This window comes from Pseudophryne corroboree, chromosome 7 (assembly GCF_028390025.1).
Source record: "Pseudophryne corroboree isolate aPseCor3 chromosome 7, aPseCor3.hap2, whole genome shotgun sequence".
Lineage (NCBI taxonomy): Eukaryota > Metazoa > Chordata > Amphibia > Anura > Myobatrachidae > Pseudophryne > Pseudophryne corroboree.
In genome coordinates, this window is record NC_086450.1 from 517545598 (window position 1) to 517567024 (window position 21427).

The window sequence follows — 21427 nt, forward strand, 5'->3', positions numbered from 1 at the left end:
AAGATGTAAGGAAGTAGTCTGTGGGGGAAGTGGGAAGATGTAAGGGAAAAGTCGGTAGGGGATGTGGGAAGATGCAAGGGAAAAGTCGGTAGGGGATGTGGGAAGATGTAAGGGAAAAAAGTCGGTAGGGGATGTGGGAAGATGTAAGGGAGTAGTCAGTAGGGGATGTGGGAAGATGTAAGGGAAAAAAGTCGGTAGGGGATGTGGGAAGATGTAAGCGAAAAGTTGGTAGGCGATGTGGGAAGATGCAAGGGAGTAGTCTGTGAGGGATGTGGGGAGATGTAAGGGAAAAGTCGGTAGGGGATGTGGGAAGATGTAAGGGGAAAGTCGGTAGGGGATGTGGGAAGATGTAAGGAAGTAGTCGGTAGAGAATGTGGGAAGATGTAAGGGAGTAGTCGGTAGGGGATGTGGGAAGATGTAAGGGAAAAGTCGGTAGGGGATGTGGGAAGATGTAAGGGAGTAGTCGGTAGGGGATGTGGGAAGATGTAAGGGACTAGTCGATAGGGGATGTGGGAAGATGTAAGGAAGTAGTCGGTAGGGAATGTGGGAAGATGTAAGGGAGTAGTCGGTAGGGGATGTGGGAAGATTTAAGGGAGTAGTCTGTGAGGGAAGTGGGAAGATGTAAGGGAGTAGTTGGTAGGGGATGTGGGAAGATGTAAGGGAAAAGTCGGTAGGGGATGTGGGAAGATGTAAGGGAGTAGTCGGTAGGGGATGTGGGAAGATGTAAGGGAGTAGTCGGTAGGGGATGTGGGAAGATGTAAGGGAAAAGTCGGTAGGGGATGTGGGAAGATGTAAGGGAGTAGTCGGTAGGGGATGTGGGAAGATGTAAGGGAAAAGTCGGTAGGGGATGTGGGAAGATGTAAGGGGAAAGTCGGTAGGGGATGTGGGAAGATGTAAGGAAGTAGTCTGTGGGGGAAGTGGGAAGATGTAAGGGAAAAGTCGGTAGGGGATGTGGGAAGATGCAAGGGAAAAGTCGGTAGGGGATGTGGGAAGATGTAAGGGAAAAAAGTCGGTAGGGGATGTGGGAAGATGTAAGGGAGTAGTCAGTAGGGGATGTGGGAAGATGTAAGGGAAAAAAGTCGGTAGGGGATGTGGGAAGATGTAAGCGAAAAGTTGGTAGGCGATGTGGGAAGATGCAAGGGAGTAGTCTGTGAGGGATGTGGGAAGATGTAAGGGAAAAGTCGGTAGGGGATGTGGGAAGATGTAAGGGGAAAGTCGGTAGGGGATGTGGGAAGATGTAAGGAAGTAGTCGGTAGAGAATGTGGGAAGATGTAAGGGAGTAGTCGGTAGGGGATGTGGGAAGATGTAAGGGAAAAGTCGGTAGGGGATGTGGGAAGATGTAAGGGAGTAGTCGGTAGGGGATGTGGGAAGATGTAAGGGACTAGTCGATAGGGGATGTGGGAAGATGTAAGGAAGTAGTCGGTAGGGAATGTGGGAAGATGTAAGGGAGTAGTCGGTAGGGGATGTGGGAAGATTTAAGGGAGTAGTCTGTGAGGGAAGTGGGAAGATGTAAGGGAGTAGTCGGTAGGGGATGTGGGAAGATGTAAGGGAAAAGTCGGTAGGGGATGTGGGAAGATGTAAGGGAGTAGTCGGTAGGGGATGTGGGAAGATGTAAGGGACTAGTCGATAGGGGATGTGGGAAGATGTAAGGGGAAAGTCGGTAGGGGATGTGGGAAGATGTAAGGGAAAAGTCGGTAGGGGATGTGGGAAGATGTAAGGGAGTAGTCGGTAGGGGATGTGGGAAGATGTAAGGGACTAGTCGGTAGGGGATGTGGGAAGATGTAAGGGAAAAGTCGGTAGGGGATGTGGGAAGATGTAAGGGGAAAGTCGGTAGGGGATGTGGGAAGATGTAAGGGAAAAGTCGGTAGGGGATGTGGGAAGATGTAAGGGGAAAGTCGGTAGGGAATGTGGGAAGATGTAAGGGAAAAGTCGGTAGGGGGTGTGGGAAGATGTAAGGGAAAAGTCGGTAGGGGGTGTGGGAAGATGTAAGGGAAAAGTCGGTAGGGGATGTGGGAAGATGTAAGGGAGTGCCACTAATCTTATATTGAGTACACATCAGCCGATCCCGTGGATTGGAGTGACATACCGTACACATCGTCTGATGTGTACACATAATTGCACACTCCCGTCCGCTGACGTTGGGGGCTTCCCATCTGCTGTTTTGCATGTCAGATGGGACGACCCGGTGGCTGACAGCATGCAGCTGAAAACGGCTAATAAACGGTATATCGTATGGGCGAATGATGTATCATTGCATCGGTTGTCCCATCAGCTGTGATACCCATCATTCTAATATGTACCTAGCCTAAGTAATCATGTCATACTTGTGATGTCACAGTATCATAGGGGGAGGACCGGCAGATGTAAGATGTGCAGAGAGAAGATGTGGCAGGGGTATGTCCTAGCTCACATCTAAATTGCAGTGTAAGAATTTGTGGGCTACATGCAAAAGCAGCCAATATGTATCCTGTAAAATAGGAAATGTATTTGCACCCCTTGTATTGCATTATGGTTTGCTGCAGGTGCAACGTTATTGTACTTGCATTCTGTGCCATGCTCAGTATTTTGTGTTTTTATGTTAATTACCCTATACACCATGTGATCTCCACTACCCCACCCAGGCACCATGTGATCTCCACTACCCCACCCAGGCACCAGATGATCTCCACTACTCCACAGAGACACCATGTGATCTCATGTGCCCCACCTAGGCACCATGTGATCTCCACTACCCCACCGAGGCACCATGTGATCTCCACTACACCACCATGGGATCTCCACTACCCCACACGGGCACCATGGGATCTCCAGTACCCCACCCAGACACCACGGGATCTCCAGTGCCCAACCCAGACACCATGTGATCTCCAATACTCCACCCGGACACCACCATGGGATCTCCACTACCCCACACAGGCACCATGGGATCTCCATTACCCCACCCAGACACCATGGATTCTCTAGTACCCCATCCAGACACCATGGGATCTCCAGTGCCCCACCCAGGAACCATGTGATCTCCAATACTCCACCATGGGATCTCCACTACCCCACACAGGCACAATGTGACCTCCACCACCCCAAACAGGTATCATGTGATCTCCAATACCTGACCCAGGCACCATGTGATCTCCAATACCCGACCCAGGCACCACGTAATCTCCACTACCCCACCGAGACACCATGTTATCTCCACTACCTCACCCAGACACCATGTGATCTCCACTACCACACACAGGCACCACCATGGGATCTCCACTACCCCTTATGGGCACCATGTGATCTCCACTACTCCACCCAGACACCATGTGATCTCCAGTACCTCACCCAGGAACCATGTATTCTCCAATACCCCACCCAGACACCAAGGGGACCTCCGGAGCCCCACCCAGGCACCATGTGATCTCCAATACCCGACCCAGGCACCATGTGATCTCCACTACACCACCCAGACACCATGTGATCTCCACTACACCACCCAGACACCATGTGATCTCCACTACCACACACAGGAACCATGTGATCTCCTGTACCCCACCCAGACACCACCAAGGGATCTCCACTACCCCACCCAGACACCACCATGGGATCTCCACTACCCCTCATGGGCACCATGGGATCTCCACTACCCAACGCAGGCACCACGGGATCTCCAGTACCCCACCCAGACACCAAGGGGATCTCCAGTACCCCACCCAGACACCAAGGGGATCTCCAGTACCCCACCCAGGCACCATGTGATCTCCAGTACCCCACCCAGGCACCATGTGATCTCCAATACCCCACAGAGACACCATGGGATCTCCACTTTCTCACACAGGAACCAAGTGATCTCCTGTATCCCACCCAGACACCACCATGTGATCTCCACTACCCCACCCAGGGACTATGTGATCTCCATTACTCCACCCAAACACCATAAGACGTGCATTTCTCCATCTGGAAACTATGTGATTTGAATTACCCAAGAGACGCCCTGTGAACTCCACTACCCCACACAGACAATGTGACCTATGCTTTTCCATCCAGACACCATGTGATCTCAATTACCCCACTAAGACACTGTGACCTGTGTTTCTTCAGCCAGACACTGTGTAACCTCAATTATCCAACCTAACAGCATAACCTCCATTGCCCCACCCAGACAGACTATGAGCTCCCTTACACCATTCACACACCATGTGACCCCCCCATTACCTCACCCAATGTGTGACCTGCGCTACTCAACAAAGACACGGTGATGACCAGCTCTACAGCTGCAAAATATGGGACGCTATAACAGGGAAATCTGGTACAAGATGATGAAGGTACCTGGCGTATGTTGATGATGCCACTGAGACTACGCAGAGCAATTACTGAGGCAAGCCGCACAGTCTCCTCTTGGTCAGTGCAAGCTGAATTTAAAAGATGCTGTGGGACCTGTAACTTGAGTAGATGTGGGCTTCCTACGTCACTAGACAGCGTTCCCAGGTTTCCAAGTGCATTAGCTGCATGAATTCGGGTCTTTGTTTGAGGGTCTCTTAATAACATTAGAAACTTCGATGTTGCAACAGACACCCAGGAGCTGTTGTCTTCTGCACCAGATTTGTGGAAAGCACAATTCCCTACAGCAAATGCTGCAGATCGTCTTACTCTGGTATCTTGGTCAGAAAGACAATCCAGGAGCTTCTCCAGTATAACTGGCGAAAAGTATTGACCAAGACGTGAAAGGTTTCCTATGAATGTACAAGCTGCTGACCTCATCTCTGCACCTTGAGTCTGAAGAAGGTGACAAAGAAGCTTTTCCCAATCTCCAACAATTTTCTGCACTAGTGGCAAGTTAGAAGGAGATGCTCTGATCAGGTGGCTGAGCAGGGTCAGGAGCTCAATGGTTATACTGTCATGCCCAGACTGTACTGCGCTGCCCAGCCAGGTAACAACGTCATCTGAAGACAGAGCTGTGCGGGAGAATTCTGAGAGGAAGTCTTCCTCCATCAGGACGAGTCGGCACAGAAGACAGACTGGTGTTTCCGCTAGCGCTGCTGGGAATCTACAACATGCCTGAAAGACAAAAGGGAGATATAGGAACAAACACAAACTGTCCCCTGCCTAACTAGGACATCTAATGCTTAGGAGCAAGAACGGAGGCTGCATATTACAGAGAGCAAGACACACAACTAACACAAACTACCCTATGCCAGGAGATCACAAGGACATCTAATGCTGAGGAGCAGGAACGGAGGCTGCATCTTACCGAGAGCAAGACACAAACCTAACACAAACTACCCTATGCCAGGAGATAACAAGGACATCTAATGCTTCAGAGCAGGAACGGAGGCTGCATCTTACCGAGAGCAAGACACAAAACTAACACAAACTACCCTATGCCAGGAGATAACAAGGACATCTAATGCTTAGGAGCAGGAACGGAGGCTGCATCTTACCAAGAGCAAGACACAAACCTAACACAAACTACCCTATGCCAGGAGATAACAAGGACATCTAATGCTTAGGAGCAGGAACGGAGGCTGCATCTTACCAAGAGCAAGACACAAACCTAACACAAACTACCCTATGCCAGGAGATAACTAGGACATCTAATGCTTCAGAGCAGGAACGGAGGCTGCATCTTACCGAGAGCAAGACACAAAACTAACACAAACTACCCTATGCCAGGAGATCACAAGGACATCTAATGCTGAGGAGCAGGAACGGAGGCTGCATATTACCGAGAGCAAGACACACAACTAACACAAACTACCCTATGCCAGGAGATAACAAGGACATCTAATGCTGAGGAGCAGGAACGGAGGCTGCATATTACAGAGAGCAAGACACAAACCTAACACAAACTACCCTATGCCAGGAGATAACAAGGACATCTAATGCTTAGGAGCAGGAACGGAGACTGCATATTACAGAGAGCAAGACACACAACTAACACAAACTACCCTATGCCAGGAGATAACAAGGACATCTAATGCTGAGGAGCAGGAACGGAGGCTGCATATTACCGAGAGCAAGACACACAACTAACACAAACTACCCTATGCCAGGAGATAACAAGGACATCTAATGCTTAGGAGCAGGAACGGAGGCTGCACCTTACTGAGAGCAAGACGCAAAACTAACACAAACTACCCTATGCCAGGAGATAACAAGGACATCTAATGCTGAGGAGCAGGAACGGTGGCTGCACCTTACCAAGAGCAAGACACACAACTAACACAAACTACCCTATGCCAGGAGATAACAAGGACATCTAATGCTGAGGAGCAAGAACGGAGGCTGCACCTTACCGAGAGCAAGACACAAAACTAACACAAACTACCCTATGCCAGGAGATAACAAGGACATCTAATGCTGAGGAGCAGGAACGGAGGCTGCATATTACCGAGAGCAAGACACACAACTAACACAAACTACCCTATGCCAGGAGATAACAAGGACATCTAATGCTTAGGAGCAGGAACGGAGGCTGCACCTTACTGAGAGCAAGACACAAAACTAACACAAACTACCCCATGCCAGCAGATAACAAGGACATCTAATGCTTAGGAGCAGGAACGGAGGCTGCACCTTACTGAGAGCAAGACGCAAAACTAACACAAACTACCCTATGCCAGGAGATAACAAGGACATCTAATGCTGAGGAGCAGGAACGGTGGCTGCACCTTACCAAGAGCAAGACACAAACCTAACACAAACTACCCTATGCCAGGAGATAACTAGGACATCTAATGCTGAGGAGCAGGAACGGAGGCTGCACCTTACCAAGAGCAAGACACACAACTAACACAAACTACCCTATGCCAGGAGATAACTAGGACATCTAATGCTTCAGAGCAGGAACGGAGGCTGCACCTTACCAAGAGCAAGACACACAACTAACACAAACTACTCTATGCCAGGAGATAACAAGGACATCTAATGCTTAGGAGCAGGAACGGAGGCTGCACCTTACTGAGAGCAAGACGCAAAACTAACACAAACTACCCTATGCCAGGAGATAACAAGGACATCTAATGCTTAGGAGCAGGAACGGAGGCTGCATATTACCGAGAGCAAGACACACAACTAACACAAACTACCCTATGCCAGGAGATAACTAGGACATCTAATGCTTAGGAGCAGGAACGGAGGCTGCATATTACAGAGAGCAAGACACAAAACTAACACAAACTACCCTATGCCAGGAGATCACAAGGACATCTAATGCTGAGGAGCAGGAACGGAGGCTGCACCTTACCGAGAGCAAGACACAAAACTAACACAAACTACCCTATGCCAGGAGATAACAAGGACATCTAATGCTGAGGAGCAGGAACGGAGGCTGCATATTGCCGAGAGCAAGACACACAACTAACACAAACTACCCTATGCCAGGAGATAACAAGGACATCTAATGCTTAGGAGCAGGAACGGAGGCTGCATCTTACTAAGAGCAAGACACAAACCTAAAACAAACTACCCTATGCCAGGAGATAACAAGGACATCTAATGCTTAGGAGCAGGAACGGAGGCTGCACCTTACTGAGAGCAAGACACACAACTAACACAAACTACCCTATGCCAGGAGATAACAAGGACATCTAATGCTTTGGAGCAGGAACGGAGGCTGCACCTTACTGAGAGCAAGACACACAACTAACACAAACTACCCTATGCCAGGAGATAACAAGGACATCTAATGCTTAGGAGCAGGAACGGAGGCTGCATCTTACTAAGAGCAAGACACAAACCTAACACAAACTACCCTATGCCAGGAGATAACAAGGACATCTAATGCTTAGGAGCAGGAACGGTGGCTGCACCTTACCAAGAGCAAGACACAAACCTAACACAAACTACCCTATGCCAGGAGATAACTAGGACATCTAATGCTGAGGAGCAGGAACGGAGGCTGCATCTTACCGAGAGCAAGACACACAACTAACACCAACTACCCTATGCCAGGAGATAACAAGGACATCTAATGCTGAGGAGCAAGAACGGAGGTTGCACCTTACAGAGAGCAAGACACAAAACTAACACAAACTACCCTATGCCAGGAGATAACAAGGACATCTAATGCTGAGGAGCAGGAACGGAGGCTGCATATTACCGAGAGCAAGACACAAAACTAACACAAACTACCCTATGCCAGGAGATAACAAGGACATCTAATGCTTAGGAGCAAGAACGGAGGCTGCATCTTACCAAGAGCAAGACACAAAACTAACACAAACTACCCTATGCCAGGAGATAACAAGGACATCTTGCTCCTAAGCATTAGAACGGAGGCTGCATCTTACCAAGAGCAAGACACAAAACTAACACAAACTACCCAATGCCAGGAGATAACAAGGACATCTAATGCTGAGGAGCAGGAACGGAGGCTGCATATTACAGAGAGCAAGACACAAACCTAACACAAACTACCCTATGCCAGGAGATAACTAGGACATCTAATGCTGAGGAGCAGGAACGGAGGCTGCATATTACCGAGAGCAAGACACACAACTAACACAAACTACCCTATGCCAGGAGATCACTAGGACATCTAATGCTGAGGAGCAGGAACGGAGGCTGCATATTACCGAGAGCAAGACACACAACTAACACAAACTACCCTATGCCAGGAGATAACAAGGACATCTAATGCTTAGGAGCAGGAACGGAGGCTGCATCTTACTAAGAGCAAGACACAAACCTAACACAAACTACCCTATGCCAGGAGATAACAAGGACATCTAATGCTTAGGAGCAGGAACGGAGGCTGCATATTACCGAGAGCAAGACACACAACTAACACAAACTACCCTATGCCAGGAGATTACTAGGACATCTAATGCTTAGGAGCAGGAACGGAGGCTGCATCTTACTGAGAGCATGACACAAAACTAACACAAACTACCCTATGCCAGGAGATAACAAGGACATCTAATGCTTAGGAGCAGGAACGGAGGCTGCATATTACAAAGAGCAAGACACAAACCTAACACAAACTACCCTATGCCAGGAGAGAACAAGGACATCTAATGCTGAGGAGCAGGAACGGAGGCTGCATATTACCGAGAGCAAGACACAAACCTAACACAAACTACCCTATGCCAGGAGATAACAAGGACATCTAATGCTTAGGAGCAGGAACGGAGGCTGCACCTTACCGAGAGCAAGACACAAAACTAACACAAACTACCCTATGCCAGGAGATAACAAGGACATCTAATGCTGAGGAGCAGGAACGGAGGCTGCACCTTACTGAGAGCAAGACACAAAACTAACACAAACTACCATATGCCAGGAGATAACAAGGACATCTAATGCTGAGGAGCAAGAACGGAGGCTGCACCTTACCAAGAGCAAGACACAAAACTACCACAAACTACCCTATGCCAGGAGATCACAAGGACATCTAATGCTTAGGAGCAAGAACGGAGGCTGCATCTTACCAAGAGCAAGACACAAAACTAACACAAACTACCCTATGCCAGGAGATAACAAGGACATCTAATGCTGAGGAGCAGGAACGGAGGCTGCATATTACAGAGAGCAAGACACAAACCTAACACAAACTACCCTATGCCAGGAGATAACTAGGACATCTAATGCTTAGGAGCAGGAACGGAGGCTGCACCTTACTGAGAGCAAGACACACAACTAACACAAACTACCCTATGCCAGGAGATTACTAGGACATCTAATGCTGAGGAGCAGGAACGGAGGCTGCATATTACCGAGAGCAAGACACACAACTAACACAAACTACCCTATGCCAGGAGATTACTAGGACATCTAATGCTTAGGAGCAGGAACGGAGGCTGCATCTTACTGAGAGCATGACACAAAACTAACACAAACTACCCTATGCCAGGAAATAACAAGGACATCTAATGCTTAGGAGCAGGAACGGAGGCTGCATATTACAAAGAGCAAGACACAAACCTAACACAAACTACCCTATGCCAGGAGATAACTAGGACATCTAATGCTGAGGAGCAGGAACGGAGGCTGCATCTTACTAAGAGCAAGACACAAACCTAACACAAACTACCCTATGCCAGGAGATAACAAGGACATCTAATGCTTAGGAGCAGGAACAGAGGCTGCATATTACCGAGAGCAAGACACACAACTAACACAAACTACCCTATGCCAGGAGATTACTAGGACATCTAATGCTTAGGAGCAGGAACGGAGGCTGCATCTTACTGAGAGCAAGACACAAAACTAACACAAACTACCCTATGCCAGGAGATAACAAGGACATCTAATGCTTAGGAGCAGGAACGGAGGCTGCATATTACCGAGAGCAAGACACACAACTAACACAAACTACCCTATGCCAGGAGATAACTAGGACATCTAATGCTGAGGAGCAGGAACGGAGGCTGCATCTTACCAAGAGCAAGACACACAACTAACACAAACTACCCTATGCCAGGAGATAACTAGGACATCTAATGCTTAGGAGCAGGAACGGAGGCTGCACCTTACTGAGAGCAAGACACAAAATACAAAAAAGTATCAATTTTTTAAGACTACACCACATTAAAGTAAGGATATTATGGGCATATAAAGCACATAGCAAAGCAAAATACACACACACACACACACACACACACACACACACACACACACACACACACACACTCTCCGCACCTGCAGAAGTAAGGTGAGTGTCTGCTGTTTTCTGAGAGACATCACCATTTCAGCCATAGTTTCATTGGCGACCTCTAATGACAGGGGAACACAGAGTAACCGAGAGACCAGACTTATTATATCGCAGAGAGTGAGAGAGACATCCCAGCCACACGTCTTGCTGCTGTGGAGAGACAACATCGGGCAGATTCACTATGTGCCATTAACACAGTCACAATTGTATCTAGAGCAGTCACCATTATACTGTGTGTGTGTATATATATATATATATATATATATATATCAAAAAAATAAAGGGAACACTTACACAACACGTCCTAGATCTGAATGAATGAAATATTCTTATTAAATACTTTGTTCTTTACATAGCTGAATGTGCTGACAACAAAGGTAATTCCAAGTTGATCGCAGCAGGATTTTTGTTAGCAGTTGGGCAAAACCATGTGCAGTGCAGGGGAGGCAGATAGAACATGTGCAGAGGGAGTTAGATTTGGGTGGGGTGTGTTCAATCTGGGATCTAAATTGCAGTGTAAAAATAAAGCAGCCAGTATTTACCCTGCACAGAAACAAAAAACCCACCCAAATCTAACTCTCTCTGCAAATGTTATATCTTTTTCCCCTGCACTGCACATGGTTTTGCCCAACTGCTAACAAAAATCCTGCTGCGATCAACTTGGAATTACCCCCAAAGTCACACAAAAATTATCAATGGAAATCAAATTTATTAACCCATGGAGGTCTGGATTTGGAGTCACACTCAACATTAAAGTGGAAAACCACACTACAGGCTGATCCAACTTTGATGTAATGTCCTTAAAACAAGTCAAAATGAGGCTCAGTAGTGTGTGTGGCCTCCACGTGCCTGTATGACCAAGCCTGGGCATGCTCCTGATGAGGTGGCGGATGGTCTCCTGAGGGATCTCCTCCCAGACCTGGACTAAAGCATCCGCCAACTCCAAGACAGTCTGTGGTGCAACGTGGCGTTGGTGGATGGAGTGAGACATGATGTCCCAGATGTGCTCAATTGGATTCAGGTCTTGGGGTACGGGCGGGCCAGTCCATAGCATTAATGCCTTCGTCTTGCAGGAACTGCTGACACACTCCTGCCACATGAGGTCTAGCATTGTCTTGCATTAGGAGGAACCCAGGGCCAACCGCACCAGCATATGGTCTCACAAGGGGTCTGAGGATCTCATCTCGGTACCTAATGGCAGTCAGGTTACCTCTGGCGAGCACATGGAGGGCTGTGCGGCCCCCAAAAGAAATGCCACCCCACACCATTACTGACCCACTGCCAAACCGGTCATGCTGGTGGATGTTGCAGGCAGCAGAACGTTCTCCTTGGCGTCTCCAGACTCTGTCACGTCTGTCACATGTGCTCAGTGAGAACCTGCTTTCATCTGTGAAGAGCACAGGGCGCCAGCGGCAAATTTGCCAATCTTGGTGTTCTCTGGCAAATGCCAAACGTCCTGCACGGTGTTGGGCTGTAAGCACAACCCCCACCTGTGGACGTCGGGCCCTCATACCACTCTCATGGAGTCTGTTTCTGATCATTTGAGTAGACATATGCACATTTGTGGCTTGCTGGAGGTCATTTTGCAGGGCTCTGGCAGTGCTCCTCCTGCTCCTCCTTGCACAAAGGTGGATGTAGCGGTCCTGCTGCTGGGTTGTTGCCCTTCTATGGCCTCCTCCACGTCTCCTGATGTACTGGCCTGTCTCCTGGTAGCGCCTCCCTGCTCTGGACACTACGCTGACAGACACAGCAAACCTTCTTGCCACAGCTCGCATTGATGTGCCAACCTGGATGAGCTGCCCTACCTGAGCCACTTGTGTGGGTTGTAGACTCCGTCTCATGCTACCACTAGAGTGAAAGCACCGCCAGCTTTCAAAAGTGACCAAAACATCAGCCAGAAAGCATAGGAGCTGAGAAGTGGTCTGTGGTCACCACCTGCAGAACAACTCCTTTACTGGGGGTGTCTTGCTAATTGCCTATAATTCCCACCTGTTGTCTATTCCATTTGCACAACAGCATGTGAAATTGATTGTCAATCAGTGTTGCTTCCTAATACCCCTTTCACATCGCACAAATAACCCGGTATCGACACGGCATATTGCCGTGTCGAACCGGGTCAGTGTGCGATGTGAAAGGTCCTTGGTCGATTTAGCGGGTCGCCTGACCAGGTAATTCAACCCGGTAAAAAAGAAGGGTTTTACCCGGGTTGATTACCGGGTCAGGTGCGGTGTGAATGGGAGCCGTGTCGATGCGACACGGTTCCCATTCACAAGATAGGGAGAGGCGGCGCAGGAGATGAGCTCATCTCCCGACGCCGCCTCCACCCCCGCCCCTGCTGCGCGCTCCGTTGTTATGGCAACCGACCCGGTATATTGCCGGGTCGGAAAGCCAGCAACGGAGCGCAAATGCCGGATCCCACCCGGTAAGGACACGTTTCTCTTACCGGGTAGGATCCGGCATTTGCGATCTAAATGCAGCATTAGTGGACAGTTTGATTTCACAGAAGTGTGATTGTCTTGGAGTTACATTGTATTGTTTAAGAGTTCCCTTAATTTTTTTTTGAGCAGTATATATATATATATATATATATATATATATATATCTATCAGTCACCATTACTGTACTGTTATAGGTCAGACGGTATCAATGTTATATATTGTATATCTGTGTAAAAAGTAGAAACCACAGGGGTCAATCTTATTGGAAACTGCATCCTTCCTGGCTGCTGCAAATAGGTGACTGCTCTGACCAGGTGACTCAGTGGGAGGGATACTTTACTGACAATGTAGGCTCGGCCCCCGGATCAGTGGTTTGGGATTCATTTAAGGCATTCCTAAGGGGAACGTATATTAGACGTATTTCTGCCCTCAAAATGTCCTGCAGGGAGAGAGAGCGAGCCCTTGAGAGTGACGCCAGGGATTTGGAATCTAGATACTTGGTGGATGGCACCCCTGCGCTGAAGGTACGCTGGCTGGCGGCCCAGTCGGCATGGGTGGCTCATCTGTCTGATAAAAACTCGCGCTCGCTTCTATTTCAGGCTACTAATATTTACATGCAGGGCGATAGGCCAGGTGGCCTGTTGGCTCGATTGGTGCACAGTGACCGCCCAGGTTCTACAATTGCTCAGATGACCGGTAGCGATGGCGCCCTTGTGAACACCACGCCGGAAATTGCGCAGCTATTCCGCTCCTACTATGCTGAGGTCTACAGTTCACAACTGGTAGACTCGACATCAGACCTCTCCGCTTATTTAAGTAATATTCCCCTACCCACACTCCCCCCGGAGGCCTCTGAGATGCTGGAGGCACCATTAACTCTGGAAGAGGTAACGGCGGCTATTGGCTTGTCTCCCAGCGGCAAGGCACCGGGCTATGACGGCATCCCCTCAGAAGTATACAAGACCCACATTGATTTCTTCGGTCCTAGGCTTCACGCCCTGTATTCTGATATTTTTGTTAATGATCAACTTCCCCCCTCTATGGCGGAGGCGATTATTATAGTGATCCCGAAGCCCGGAAAAGACCCTAGATCCCCAGAATCCTATAGACCGATATCATTGATTCCCACTGACGCTAAGATCCTGGAAAGATTTTAGCAGTTCGACTCAACACCGTAATTACTTCCATTATCCACTCCGACCAGACCGGCTTTATGCCAGGGATGTCCACTTCTATTAACCTACGTAGATTATATACCATCTTACAAATCCCATATGACTTCCCCTCTGACTCGGTAGTGGTCTCACTGGATGCCGCCAAGGCATTTGACAGTATCGAGTGGTCCTATCTATGGGAGGTCATGACAGCTATGGGTTTCTGGCCTAATTTTATAAAATGGATTAAATTGCTTTATCAGCACCCGACTGCCAGGATCTCAGTGAATGGCTATATCTCTCCCTCGTTCCGCCTGTTTCGCGGGACCAGGCAGGGATGTCCTCTGTCCCCAACCTTGTTTGCCCTGGCCATCGAACCCTTGGCCTGTCTAATAAGGTCCCACCCAGGCGTGGTGGGCATTCATACCGGCCCTCGTGAGGATAGGATTGCCCTTTACGCTGACGACATGCTGTTGTTTCTGAAGGATTACACCAGGTCTATGCCTACAGTGTTGCAATTGATTGAGGAGTTCGGTGTATATTCAGGCCTTCATATTAACTGGTCTAAGTCCTCTATTATGCCTGTGATTGCCCCCCCCCCCCCCCCCCTGCTGCTCCTAAAATCTCCCTACCGCTATGTTGGACGGCGAAATTTAAATATCTTGGGATTCAGGTAACCAATGACCCCTCTGACTTTACACCTTTGAACCTTGATCCGATCATGCAACAAATTACTCGTAAATCCAAGACTTGGTGTAAGCTTCCATTGACTGTATCTGGCAGGGTCAGCCTCGTAAAAATGATAATACTACCTAAGATTCTATATGTGGTTCTGCAATCCCCTGTATATATTCATCCATCCTTCTTTAGAAAATTGAATAGTGTCCTGTCTTCTTTAATATGGGCTAGCAAACGTCCTAGAATACAACTGAACACTCTCACCAGGCTGCGCAGCGACGGAGGTCTGGCCTTGCCAAACTTTCAGATGTACTACTATGCCGCTCAGCTGTCTCATATTAGTGCATGGGTGCAGGATACTGGCGTCACTTCTCTACACTGGGTATTTGTCCGATGCTACTTCCCCGACTTATCCCCCCTGCAGGTGTTGCTGAGTGGGAGCTTGGCCCGGTTCCTCCCTCCTCTTATATACCAAGCCATGAAGGTGTGGCAGGCACTAAAAATTCTTTTGAAATTTGATGGATTGGACCCGGACACCCCCCTCTGGTATTCTAAATGGCTCCCTGAACTGTATGCCCTCGAGGGGAGGGAAGTTTGGGCCCCTAAATCAGTGATTTCCATAAATCACCTTTATACGGATAATAGGATTTTGGTACTTACCAGGTAAATCCTTTTCTTTGAATCCATAGGGGGCACTGGAGTACTCTTGGGATATGGACGGCTTCCACCGGAAGAAGGCACTGAATAAATTAATTTTTGAGACTACTCCTCCCCTCCATATCCTCGAGCACTTCAGTGTTTTTTACTGAGCCGAACAGGATCGATAGAGAGATTGACAAAAGGAGAATTACCTATAATCTCACGGACAACAATAAAGTTGACACAAAACGTAACAGACAACTAAACAGTTGACACCCTAACTGATTAACCTTTGTTAAATTTAAACCAGTCGTGAAAGTGTGTTACCATAAGAACCACTGAACTTCCTAAAACAGATAAACTGCTCTGGGTGGGCGTCCAGTGCCCCCTATGGATTCAAAGAAAAGGATTTACCTGGTAAGTACCAAAATCCTATTTTCTTTTTCATCCACTAGGGGTCACTGGAGTACTCTTGGGACGTACCAAAGTTTCCTCCGTGGCGGGAGAGCTGTTTGGCACTTGTAACACTAAACGGCCAAAGCTAGATGCTGATGCCGCGAACGTATCAAACTTGTAAAAGCGCACAAACGTGTGCACTGAAGACCAAGTAGCCGCACGGCAAAGCTGTGTCGTAGAAGCCCCACGACTCGCTGCCCATGACGTTCCCACAGAACGTGTGGAATGAGCTGTTACTGATGTAGGTGGCTGTAACCTAGCATGAAGGTAAGCCTGACGTATGGTCAGTTTGATCCATCTGGATAAGGTCTGCTTAGAGGCTGGCCAACCCCTCTTAGCCGCATCATAGAGAACAAACAACGTATCCGTCTTACGAACCGTAGACGTTCGGGATACATAGACGCGTAATGCGCGAACCACATCCAACGTTTCAGCATTCTCTGTTAATACCGGAACTACTATTGGTTGATTGATGTGAAAAGACGACACTACCTTTGGTAGAAAAGCGGGATTCGTCCGAAGTTCCGCTCTGTCATCATGAAAAACTAAATACGGTGACTTGCATGACAAGGCACCCAGATCTGAAACACGCCTAGCCGAAGCTAAGGCTAAAAGAAAAATCGTTTTCCAAGTGAGAAATTTAATATCCACTTGTTGTAAGGGTTCAAAGTAATCGGACTGTAAGAAATCTAAAACCAGATTCAAGTCCCATGGCGCTGTAGGTGGAATGAAAGGAGGCTGTATCCTCATTACACCCTGTAGAAACGTATGTATTGACGGCAACGAGGCCAATTTCCTTTGAAAGTAAATTGACAACGCAGATACCTGCACCTTTAGTGTGGAAAGACGTAGTCCTCCATCTAACCCCATCTGTAAAAATAACAAAAGACGGGATAAATTAAAAGATGATGTCGGAAACTTCCGAGCTTCACACCAACCTATATAAGTACGCCAGATTCTGTAATAATGAGCTGCCGTAACCGGCTTCCTAGCTCGTACCATGGTTGGTATAACAGACTCCGGAATGCCCTCTCTTCTCAAGATGGCCTTTTCAACAGCCACCCCGTCAAACGCAGCCGCGCTAAATCGGGGTAAAGGAACGGACCTTGTTGTAACAGGTCCGGACGTAGTGGGAGTGGCCACGGATCATCTGCGAGTAAACCGAGGAGATCCGAGAACCAAGTTCTCCGAGGCCAATGAGGCGCTATTAGTATGACTGTGACGGACCCTCTCTTGATCCGTTTTAGCAACAGCGGGAGCAGCGGAAACGGTGGAAACAGATACACGAGGCTGTACGGCCACGCGGCTGTGAGAGCATCCACCGCCACTGCCCTTGGATCTCTTGTTCTGGACACATATCGTGACACCTGATGATTGTGGCGGGATGCCATCAGATCCACCTGAGGGTAACCCCACCTCTGGATCAACATCTGAAACACTTCTGGATTTAATGCCCACTCTCCTGGATGAAAATCCCGACGACTGAGAAAATCAGCCTCCCAGTTGTCCACTCCCGGAATGAACACTGCCGACAATATCACCTGGTGATATTCGGCCCATCTGAGGATCCGAGCTACTTCCCGCATTGCCATGCGGCTTCTCGTTCCTCCTTGTTTGTTTATGTATGCGACTGCCGTCGCATTGTCTGACTGCACCTGAACAGTCTGAAAACGAAACATGTACACTGCTTGTCTTAGAGCATTGTAAATCGCACTGAGTTCCAGAACATTTATGGATAGCGATCTTTCGTGATCTGCCCAGAGGCCCTGGAGCCGATAACTCTGAACTACAGCTCCCCAACCTCTGAGACTTGCGTCTGTTGACAGAATTATCCAATTCACGACGCCGAATCGTCTCCCTGCAGATAGATTGTGTATTTTTAACCACCAGAGAAGAGACACCCTGACTTGTGGCGACAATCTCACCCTGTGGTGCATCTGCAGATGTGATCCCGACCATTGCGCTAACACCTCCAGTTGAAACGGACGTGAGTGAAATCTTCCGAACTGAAGTGCTTCGAAAGCCGCCACCATTGTGCCTAAAAGGCGAATGCACAAATGTACTGAGACTGTGCGTGGCTTGAGCACTAATTGCACCAGATGACGAATGACCTGTACTTTCTGTTGTGGCAGGTAAACCTTTTGATTTACTGTATCGAGAATCATCCCTAGGAATTGAAGTCGTTGACACGGAATTAGATGTGATTTCTTTAAACTGACTATCCAACCGTGCTGAACTAGTACATTGTACGTTAGCAAAGCATGCTGGAGAAGCAATTGTTGAGACAGAGCCTTTATGAGTAGATCGTCCAAATACGGAACAATTATTACTCCTAGGGACCTGAGATGAGCTATCATCACGGACATTACCTTGGTGAATACCCGAGGCGCTGATGAGAGGCCAAACGGCAGAGCCTGAAACTGGTAATGGTCTCGCCTTATTGCAAACCTTAAGAAACTCTGGTGAGGTGGCCAAATCGGAATGTGTAAGTACGCATCTTTGAGATCCAGTGCAATCATGAATTCCTGTGGCTCTAACCCTGCAATTACTGACCTGAGAGATTCCATCTTGAATCTGTGGTAAGTGACGTAATGATTGAGACCTTTTAGGTTCAATATTGGCCTGACTGAGCCATCTGGTTTTGGTACCAGAAACAGACTGGAATAATAACCCTGACCCTGTTCCTGCACAGGGACCGGAATCACGACTGCAGCATTCAGCAGAGACTGAATGGCAACCTGCAGAACTGCTTTCTTGTCGTCCGACACAGGCAGTCCTGTCGTGAAAAATCTTCCTGTCGGAAGATAATCGAACTCTATTTTGTAACCCTCTAATACTAAATTGCGGATCCACCCATCTGTGGACGTCTGCAGCCACGCCCCCTGAAAGCTCTGAAGGCGTGCTCCCACAATTGGAGATCCGAGATGGGCTGGGAGCCCGTCATGCCACTGGTTTGTTAGTGGTCCTAGTGTCTTGACGACGTGCATTGGATTGTCGGGCACTACGTCCCCGACCTCTTCTACCAGGCGTGACTGCTCCTGTGCCCTGCCCACGAAAGGGCTGAGTTCTAAAGGATTTGAACGCCGGACCAGAATATTTCCGTTTAGGTATAGTTGTAGGCGATGGAAGAAACACAGACTTTCCTCCAGTAGCCTCAGAAATCCATTTGTCCAATTCAGGACCGAAAAGCTTCTCGCCATCATAAGGCAATGCCTCTATACCTTTTTTAACCTCCGTCTCCGCCTGCCAAGAACGCAGCCAAAGTGCTCGTCGAACTATGACTAGCGATGAGGACAGGCGAGAAGTAAGCTGACAGACGTCAGTAGAAGCTGTACATAGATATTCAGCAGCTTCCCAGATCTGATCCGCGAGAAGTATAAGATGGTCATCTTGCAGAGCCGACTTGAGCTCTTTTATCCATACCATTAATGCTTTAGTAACCCAAATGCCAAACAACCCAGGTCTTAACAGCACTCCAGCTGCTGTATACATGGACCTTAGCATAGCCTCTATTTTACGATCTGCAGGGTCTTTAAGCGTAGTAGCAGTTGGTACTGGTATGGTTAACTTCCTTGTAAGTTTAGATACGGATGAATCCACCAATGGTGGGTTCTCCCAAGTAGCTGTCATGGACTCTGGAAACGGGTAACTCGATTTAAATCTACGAGGTATAGAAAACCGTTTATCCGGATTCTTCCGTGTTTCCAGTAACATTTTATTAAGAGATTCCGAAATAGGGAAACACATCGGAGATCTCTGTCGTTTAGTAAAGACTACCTCATCATTCGTCAGGGGCTCCTCAGTTTCCGTAAACTCCAGCGACTGACGTACTGCTCTGATGAGATTGTCAATACCTGGGCTGTCAAAATCGTCACTATCTGACTGTTGGTCTATTTCGCCCTCCTCATACTCATGTTCAGTGAGGTCTAGTATCCCAGAGACTGGAGAATTATTAGGAAAAGGAAACTTATCTTTTCCACTCAAGGTGGACCTCTGACCAGTCAAATGGTCTCATTTTAAACTCAGATCTTGCCGCCTCTCTTTCTTCACGAGAGGCGGCCAGCTCTGATTGTAAACCAACTAATACATCTGCAAGTAAAGCCCATGGAGGGTCCAGAGATGCTGGCTTTACTTCTGTGGAAATCGTATTTGTGGCTGTATTAACAACACATGCTGTACATGTGGTGGATCCATCAGGCAACACACTCTTACAGACATGACATGAAAAATGTTTCTTAGATTTTGCTGGTGTCTTACTCATTATAAAGACAGACAATACAAACTACACACAGACAGTCTGCACGACTCAGTAATAACACCAAAGTTCCTTGTATATATCAGGCAAGTGCAGTGCCTGCCAGCAATAAGAAAACTGACCCCCAAATTCCCCTAGTACCACTCTTAAGCCGAGATGTAATATAGGAATCCTGGAACAGACAGGAGAACATTAAACATGTTAAGTACCAAGTTTTTCTACAAAGCTTAACACTGCCAATACTGCTAATGTCTCCCCCCACCCCCACGACCTCCGTGTACAGCACCGGGTCGGGGCCTGCGGAACTTTGCATAGGGCCGTGTGAGCGGCCTGTACCTGTATGCCAAGGCAGCGGGGAACTCCTCGGCTGCTGCGGGCGGTCAGCGGGAGCAGAGAGCGTACTGCATAGAGCCGTGGAGCGGCCTATGCACACGCGCTCCCGGCCCGCCACACACAGCATAGAGTGGAGTGGCCTCCTGTGTAGCCAGGCAGCGGGGAACATATCGGCTGCTGCGGCGCAGGGAGCAGCGGTCTGCTAGGTAACTTAAGATGCTGGGAGCGGCGGAGAGTGAGAGCGCGCTGCATAGAGCCGTGAAGCGGCCTATGCACACGCGCTCCGGGCAGCGTTCGTTAGTGAGTGAAACATGCCCAATACAATCCCCAACAGTGGGGCGGCAGCATAAGCTGACCGCCCCTACCCAACATACCTGGACCGTAACAAAAGTCTATGACGGGGCTTCTCATCCAAGCTCCGTCCAGCTTTTTGCAGGCAGCCTGCAGGTGGAGTGAGGGAGCTCTTTACAGAGAGGTCCGACACTCACGGCTGTTCTCAGCCGCTTCCACTGTCCCTGACCCACGCCTGTTAGAAGGGGGGAAAGGACGTGAAAATCCTTGAAAGGGAAAAAAAAAAAAAAATTAGAAAAAATTCCAATACTTTGTGGACGAGCTCCACTATGCCTTCTAACTGTGTCGAGCACAGAAAAAACACTGAAGTGCTCGAGGATATGGAGGGGAGGAGTAGTCTCAAAAATTAATTTATTCAGTGCCTTCTTCCGGTGGAAGCCGTCCATATCCCAAGAGTACTCCAGTGACCCCTAGTGGATGAAAAAGAAAATACGCTCAAATCCTTCCAACAACTAAAAGATGAGTTTAATTTGCCTAACTCCTATTT

The 21427-nt window shown here is 48.3% G+C and overlaps 1 protein-coding gene across 3 annotated transcripts in view; it reads right to left on the reverse strand.

The window, feature by feature from the left end:
- Positions 1-21427, reverse strand: part of STK36 (serine/threonine kinase 36) — a 295926-nt gene that overhangs the window by 11325 nt on the left and 263174 nt on the right. For all 3 annotated transcript variants that reach the window (XM_063935506.1, XM_063935505.1, XM_063935504.1), the window contains exons 25-26: positions 10624-10786; positions 4312-5040 (exon numbers count right to left, since the gene is read on the reverse strand). In XM_063935506.1, coding sequence (XP_063791576.1) covers positions 4312-5040; positions 10624-10786 — 892 coding nt within the window. The remainder of the gene's footprint in view (positions 1-4311; positions 5041-10623; positions 10787-21427) is intronic.